The sequence below is a fragment of the Marmota marmota genome, unplaced genomic scaffold (assembly GCF_001458135.2).
Source record: "Marmota marmota marmota unplaced genomic scaffold, marMar, whole genome shotgun sequence".
NCBI classification, from domain to species: Eukaryota; Metazoa; Chordata; class Mammalia; order Rodentia; family Sciuridae; genus Marmota; species Marmota marmota.
The window spans coordinates 826,857-835,281 of NW_025999944.1; the positions used below are offsets into that span (position 1 = coordinate 826,857).

Consider the following 8,425-nt stretch of genomic DNA (forward strand, 5'->3'; position numbering starts at 1 on the left):
CTCTTGGGGAGAATCCTTGAATGACATACACACAGGCAGGTGGTGAGGAGTAAGGGCTGGCCCCAGCCTGGCCATGCTGCTGTAGGGCCCCAGGCTGCAGAGCCCCGGCCAGGGCGCTCACTGGTGGTCACTGTCCCTCTTCGTAGCTGACCCGCCCTCAGTCCCTCTCCCATGTTGCACCTCCTGCCTCTGGGGCTGCGCACCTGCCCCCTTCTCGCCTCAGACCCACAGTTGGTCCAAGGTGGAGTTTCAGGGGGGGCCGTCTCGGCTCCTGTTGTCTCAGCTGTGCTTTGAGGCACCCTTGGCCTCACAACCCTACAGGAGTCTCCCTGCCAGCGACCCTTCAGGTCCCACTGGTTCTGACTGGGCCTGGCCCTCCTGAGCCAGTCCTGTGGCCAGGAGCGCGAGCTCTGAGTGGCGGGTCCCAGAAACCCTCCCTCCCTGGTTGGTGGGGGCTCCCCTGGTGGGAGACAAGTGAATGCACCCAAGTACCAAGGCACAGAAGCCCCCAGGACCCCCGCCAGGCCAGCTGAGCAGGACCAGTCATTTCCCCAGTCTCTGACACAAGGGTGATGCTCACTTAAGGTTTTTAAATGACTAGAGTTATTTCTCTGAGTGTCCAAGGCATACTCTTCTCTCTGCCACCAGTTTATTAGGGACCCTCCAGAGGACAGATGTTTCCCTCCTCTCTGGCTTAGCCATAGAACATCTCGGTGATTTGGGGCGAGTCACAACCTCACGATTTGGGTATCTTATCTCTAAGATGACAGGGTTGGCCTAATAGTAATTGTCTACTATTAAAAAGAAAAATCATTTTTTTTCAAAGCAAATACTGTGCAAGGTCCCCAAAACAAATATGTACAGGCAATGTGTTTCACACAGATGACTCCACATGCTAAAACTTAGAATATTCACTTAAGTCGGCAAAGAAGAAAAGCGGGCCCATTTGACAACAGGCATTTGAAATCACAGATTATAGTTGATTGTTTGTCTTGTACTTCAGTCTCGGCATCCAATCGTTTCCTTTTTTGCATGGGTGGAATTCAGAATTAAGAAAATTCTGATCAATTCAAATAGTTGCTATCGTTGGCAAAGATCAACTTATAGGCCAACTTACAGTTGAACTCTTCCCTCTTGGGCCGAACAGATCCAGAAACTTGACAGAGGTGTCATCCATTCCGGATCCTAAGTGTGAGGAGGGCTGTAGAACCTGAAGAAGGCTCTGCCGTTATCCAGTGGCGGTCACAGCCTGGGGGATGTGTGTCCACCAGAAGCAAGCCACGTCCACTGAGCTGAGCCCCCCCCTGAGGCCACAAGAGCATGATGGTGTACAGGACAGGAGGACGGGCACCTGCTCCGTGCTCACAGAAGATCTTAGGCAGCCAGGGTCATCTTCGGGGAGTCCAAGCTCTAGAGCCAGACCTACTCTGGTGGCTCAAGATGGCCCCCAAGGTGTCAAAATTATGTACAACCCTTAGAACCTAAGGGTTATTTCATAATTGTGGTTAAAAAACTTAGTTATGTCCACCTAATGAAATTTGCCTTAAACTTCTGTTGAACCCCCAGGAGAACTCCCTGAAATCTTAAGAGCAACATTTCTCGAATTTTAACCTGCATCATGTCTAGCATGCTAAACTCTCAAAATTTGGCATGCAGTCCCTGGAGGGTTGTTCAGATGACGATTCCCCACTCCCAGAGGACCTCACTCAGCAGAGCTGGTGGGGCCTGAGAAGTGTCATTCCTGACAAGCTCCCAGCGCCTGCTGGTGTTGCATGTAGTAGGATTCAAGTTCAGCAGTTTGGAGCCTCCTTGACCTGAGGTCTCTGTGTGGGTCCTTCTTACTTGAACATATATGCCCAGGACAGGCCCGATTCTTCTTCTGGGTCACACCCCTCTGGTCTGTGACATGAAGGGACAGGGCCAGAAAGTTTGTGAGAATTTTCTAAGCTCAGAAATGCTCGTCTCTCTACCCAGTAGGAAGAGACTTGGGCAGGTAACTTCTGCTTAGATTCCTCACCTGCATCCAGCAGACACACACTGACGAGCGCTGGCCTTGGGCTGATCAGCCCTGCCTGCAGCCCTCCGTGAGCTGAGGCATTTCAGGGCAAGGCTCACCCCTGTCCTCAGTTTCCCCTCTGTGCCCTCAGTGTGTGCATTTCCCCCTGCTCGCCACGGGGATGACAGAGCTGACAGTGTTTGTAAATGACCCACCACTCTCTGTGACTGTGAGGAGCCGTTAGAGTCATTATCTGTGGGTAGAATGTGACATTTCAGAAAGACCCTCAAGATGGGTTCTGGAAGTTTAGCTGCAGAGTGGAACCTGCTCTCTGGCCTCTGGCATCCCATCCCCAGGCCACCCTGGGCCTAGTCCCCACTTTGTGTGGATCTGCTGAGCTGCTGCTGTCTCACTTGGATCCTTGTCCCTTGGGGGTCAGATAAGCTTGTCTGGGTGCAGATGTTTAACCTTCTCTCTCTCTCCTGGGGGGTGCACTTTGCATTTTGATCTTCTGGCCCCTACACGGCAGATGAGGAGCCCGAGCTGCTGCAGCGCAGGAAGACGGCTTAAAGCTGCTGCTGATGCTGGCGGTGATGCCGATGGTGCACGCTGGAAATGGCTTACTCCGTCATCGTTGTCATCATCATCATCATCATCAGAGCAGTCACCAGATAGTTTGCATCCATGCTGGCTGGGCACGGGGCTGGCTGTCATACTTTGTCTTTTGAACTCATGGCAGCCCCATAAGGTAAGTATCATCACTCCTATTTTACACATGAAGACTGAGGTTCAGAGAAAGTCAGTAATGGGCCTGTACTCGTCAGCTTTTCCTTACTACAACAAATATCTGAGGCAGGCTACTGCTGAAGAAAAAAAGGTTTATTAGCTTACAGCATGGGAGGCTGAAAGTCCAAACAGCATCTTGCTGGTTCTGGCGAGGGCACCATGATGAAAGACTGCGGTGTGTGTGTTAAGAAGTGATCACATTGTCAAACAGGAAGCAAGAGAGCTGGGTGGAACCAGGCCAAAGCATTTATAATAATCCTCTTATGAGAACGAGCTGGGGTCCCCCAGGAAATATCCTAATCCCTTTCAAGGGCATCTCCCAGTTGACCTCAGGGCCTCTCACCAGGCCACTCCTCTTTAGTGTTTTGCAACATCCCCCAGGAGTTGGCACAAGCCTCCAACACATGAACCTCTTGGGAACAAACGCCATCAGCATGGCCCTAGGTCCTGCCACTACTATGGCTATGAAACCCGGAGTCTTTGGGGCACCAGCTGCTGGTTCCACCTCCCTCACCCACCATCGTGGCCACTCAGATTCGGGCCAGCACCTTAGCTTCAGTCCCCAAAGGAGCCCATTTATTCCCTGTTGTGGGGGACAGGAAGATTGGCTGGATGTACACGGAGATGGGTGTGTCGGGCTGGGACACTGCCCAGAGCATCCTGTCCCAGTAAATGTCAGACGCTCCTTCCAGCCATGCCCTGTTGGGAGCAGGATGTCAGAACAGGGTGGGTGGGCCTTGCAGGTTTGCAGCTTGGAGTCCTGACCCTCATGTGCTAGTATCTTTAAGGGCCCTGAGCTCAGGACAAGGTCATCTCCCGTTCCATCCACTTGTGGGCTCTGTTGGGCCGACCTTCTAAGACACACTGTTCTCTTCCTGGAGAACCTCCCCAGCTCTCTGTGAGGCCTTTGGGGCCCACTTCACCATCATCTCTAAACAAATGCAGCTCCCTCCTGTTCCCCAGAATGCTCAGAGCCTTCCACCTGGGCCTCCCACCTGCTGCTCTCTCTGCCGTCAGGGTACCCCCTTCCTTTGTCTGTCCAAACTCTGCACATCCCCCAGAGCTCCAGCTGAGGTCCTGGCTCCTCCAGGAAGTCCTCCTGGATCTCTGACATCCTTCAGGCCTCCGTTTCCTACCGTGCGCCTTCCCACTCAGCCTGCGCCCCGTTCCCCTTGACCTGTGTCACCACTTCCCGCGCTTCCAGGGCGCTCTGCCAGGGCAGCTCGTCTGATCTGTTTTTGATTCTGGACTGTGTCTGCAGACAGTCGTCACTTGACTCATAACTGTTGAATGATGACATGCCCCCCTAGAGTGACAAGGAATTGCTCTTGGAATTGGAGGACCTGGTTCCTGTCCCAGCTCTGCCATCCCTGCCTGGCCAACCTGCCCCTCTCTGGGCCCATTTCTTCATTTGGACCCCCGTGTGGTTCTCCACCTCTAGAAGTAGTAAGAACCACCCAGGGGCAGGCTAAGGTGTGTCCTCCCGGGCTCTTCCCACACAGACGTCTGCTGATGCAGTCTGTTCTCACCTACCCTTCGAGCAGCTCAGGTCCAGGTAGACCTAGGGGAGAAGGGGCTGGGAAGTGGTGCCTGACGTAAGTGAGGTGGGTATCATCGTCACCATCATCACCATCGCTCCACATTGCCACCTGGACATCTTCTTCATCATCATTACCACCACCATCATCTCCGATAATCTTAATCACCATCGAAACCTCCAGAATTATTATAGTCATCGTCATCACCATCACCATCATGATTGTCTTCTTCATCACCATCTCCACCATCATCACCGTCCCATCTGTTGTCACCATTGCCACCACCATCATCATGTCCACCACCTCCATTTCCACCATCATTGTCACAGCCACCATCAGCCTCTCCACCATCACCTTCATCATCACGTCTACCATCACCATCTCCACCATCACCGTCACATACATCATCACTGTCACGTCCACCATCAGCCTCTCCATCCTCATCATCACCATCATGTCTGTTGTCACCATTGCCACCATCATCATGTCTACCACGCCTATCACCAGCATCACCATCTCCACCCTCACTGTCACCGTCACATCCACCATCACCGTTGCCAATATCACTGTCACACCCATCATCACCGTCACATCCACCGTCAGTATCTTCACCATCATCATCACCATCACGTTCATCAGCACCGTCACATCCACCCACCGTCATCATTTCTACCATTGTTGTCACCATCACGTCCACCATCATCAACACCATCACATCCATCAGCACCGTCACTACCATCACCATCATCGCCACCATCACCGTCGCCACCATCACCGTCATGTTTGTCAACTGATATTTCTTCATCATCACCATCACTATCATCATAATCATCTTCTCCATCATCATAGCCGTTACCATCATTGCCATCCCCCATCATCATCTTCCTCTTCTGGGTCACCATCACTCTCACCATCTCCATCACCATCCATCATCGGAGCCACTGCTGCTCAGTGCTCATAAGGGCCACGACTTGTGCTGATGGCCTTCTGGCCATGACCTCCTTCAGTGTCTCACAAGTCCTGGGAATACGTCTTGAGAGGACAGGCGGCAGGATTTGGAGGGACACAGCTGTGCCTCAGGGCAGACCTGGGCTCCAGTCTGTGATGGCCCCACTGCCGAGCCGCCTGCTTGTCAGAACGAGCCTGTGGCTTCTGGACAGGTGAACAGGCGCCACCCCAGGACTCCTGGCCCCACCAGCTCACCCTGCTCACCAGACCAGCCTTGAAGCCCATCTAGGCCAACATTTTTTTCCATGTTCACAAAACAAAGACTTTATTTTCCTTCTCCCCAACCCCTTCGTGCCCAATCTAAACTCCCGTGAAAATAGCGTGCGCAGCTGAGCCTCGGGCCAATGTGTGTCTTTGTGCTCAGCACACACGCTCTATCTTTCACACCACAAACGGCTTTGCTCAGGAAAAATATGCTTTCTCTCTGCAAATCTGCCGTTTTTGGGCAACACATAGAAGGCAAAAGAGACTATTTCACTTTTGCTTCCCCTGGAAAACCCCACCAAGATGTTGTTTTCCTTTGCTTTTTCTGGAGGGGAGATATTTTTTGACAGCTTCCATCGCTAATCTGGCTCTCAGCCCCGCATCCAGTGCCAACTTGTAAAGGAAGCAGAAGAAACGAGATGAGCAAAGGCAGGCTGCTCCCAGAGGGGCACACACCCCAAGGCCGGGCGTTGCCAGGTCCTGCCCCATCAGGAGGCCACCTCCCGGAGCCCTAAGTGGGCTTAGAAATACAGGAGGCACGGGGACTGCCCACTGTGGGGTCCCCAGGTGCCCTCGTACTACAAATATCCTTCGAGACGTTCTTATTACAGGCCAGACTGGGCGGCTGCTCTGGGGCGCAGACATAAAGCTCCCCAGCTGCGTGGGGATGAAGCTCTGCGTAGGCATTGCCATGGCACTGAGGGGAGCGCGCAGCGTGCTAGCGGGGAGGGGGGGAAGCCCTGGTTTCCCCTGCGAGGTTCATTTTAGCCAAAGGAGGGAGGGGAAGTTGGGAGGATGAGGTGGCCCTGGCCCTTCTCTCTGGTGCGCTGGGCTCAGGTGACACCCACTTGCCCTCTCTCCTCTCCTCCCCCACTCCAGGTACATCCCTTCCATGGGTGGACAGTGGTCTTCAGGTGCTGGCAGGCAGCTGTTGGTGCCCCCAGCTCATTTCTGACACCTGGCAGTTCTGTTCTCGGGGGGGGAGGGCTTGGAGAGGATGGGTAGAGGCGTGTGGGGCTGTGGGGGCAGCTTCTGTGAGAGGAAGGGCACTGCTCTCCCACTGGGCTGGGAGGGTTGTTGAGGGCTAAGCCAACATCACTGGGGTTCTCCAGAGCAGGGGTGACATCCAGGTGAGTGAGACTGAGAAACGGCTCCCAGGGGCAGGCCAGCCCAGGTGTCCCCCAGAGGGCTCAGGTCCTGCCTCTGCTACCCACAAGGAGTGTGACCTGGGACAAGCCAGTGATGGTGTGTGAGGCTTGGTGTCCTCCGGGCCATGCCCTGGGTTGCTGTGAGGGTTAGTGAGGCAGCTCACAGGAAGACCTTGGCCTTCTTCCCAGCCCATATTAAGTGTTTGCTGATAGCCGTCACTGTAACCAAGGAGCACAGGCACATGCTCCTGTCTACTGCCAGCAGGATGCCCCCCCCCCAAGATTATGTCTGGACACAAGCATGGCACTCCTAAAAACAAATATAACACAGAGTGATGAGTTCCTCAAAAGTAGTGTCTCTGTGCATGGCTGGTAGGAACAAAATGGGATGGTCATTTTTCTTTAAACACGATAACTTAATTTTGTTTATTTACTTTTTATGTGGTGCTGAGAATTGAACCCAGTGCCTCACACATGTGAGGCCAGTGCTCTACCCCTGAGCCACAACCCCAGCCCGGGATGGTTATTTTGAAAGATATTTGGCAGTTTGTTCTAAAATTAAACATACAATCACCACAGAATCGAGCAATCCCACTTTTAGATATTTACCCAAGGGAACTGGACCTTATGTCCACATGAAAACCTGCACATGGTCGTTGATGCGGCTTCATTCATAATTGCCAAAACATGGACATGACTGAGACGTCCTTCATTAGGTGAGTGGATCAACACACTGTGGCCGCTCCAGACTGCGGGATTGCTCAGCCCTGAAAGGAAATGTGCTGTCAAGGCATGAAAAGACTCGGGAATCTTAAGTGCATACTCACTGAAAATGGCCCGTTGGAGAAGGTTCCGTATTATGTGACTCCAGCAGTATGACGTTTTGGACACAGCAGGACTGTGGGGACAGTGGTGACAGGATCAGCGGCTCTAGAGGTTGAGGAGAAAGACTGATGAACAGGTGGCACACAGGGACTTTAGAGCGGGTCATTGGATGTTTGTCCATACCCCTCAAGAGTGGACCCCAAGGCAAAGGCTGGACACTTGGGGGCAAGTGTCAGTGTAGGTTCATTGGTTATAACAGGCACCACCGTGGTGAGAGACATGGATAACGGGGGGCTGTGCATGTGTGGAGGTGGAGGGCCTTCCCCTGTGGTTGGCTGGGACCCTAAAACTGCTTCAAAAACTAGAATCTATTATTAAAAACAAAACAAAACCAAGTAGCATGGCTATGCAGAAGCCCAGTCCTCATTTCAGATAACGAGGCCACAAAGCACTCACTCGAGCGCCGACCCTACCCGACGACAGCCGCACCAGGCATGGGGTGCAGCGGGACGTGCTCTGCACCCAGGAGCCCCTAACCCTGAACATGGTGACACCACTAACAGGCAGTCCAGCTCAGGGGTGGAGAGCAGCCAGGCAGCACCAGGAAGCAGGGAGCTCCTGGTCCAGCCTCTGAGGCTGAGACTGGGCTCTGAAGGGAGAAGGTACCAGGCAGACAGGATACTTTTAGACGTATGATACAATGATGAGCCTCCCTGCTTGCTGAATCCACAGAACTTACTCTCCTGTTCTCACCACACCACGTCAGGGTGATGTGAACTCCATGTTATAGGTAAGGAGCACGCGAGAGAGCAAATAATGGGCCCAAGGCCACATGGCCATAAACCAGGCTCTCTAGGTCCTCATTTTGTCACAAGACCCTGAGCCACTGACTTCTGATAGTCACTGACTCAGGTGAGTGG

The 8,425-nt window shown here is 53.1% G+C and overlaps 1 protein-coding gene across 1 annotated transcript; it reads left to right on the top strand.

Moving 5' to 3' along the window:
* The first annotated feature begins 787 nt into the window (after positions 1-787).
* On the top strand, positions 788-7,671 carry LOC125616372 (nickel/cobalt efflux system RcnA-like). Its single transcript, XM_048801493.1, has one exon. It carries the CDS (start codon positions 4,538-4,540, stop codon positions 5,279-5,281), a length of 744 nt encoding a protein of 247 aa, XP_048657450.1. The 5' UTR covers positions 788-4,537; the 3' UTR covers positions 5,282-7,671.
* Positions 7,672-8,425: the final 754 nt, after the last annotated feature.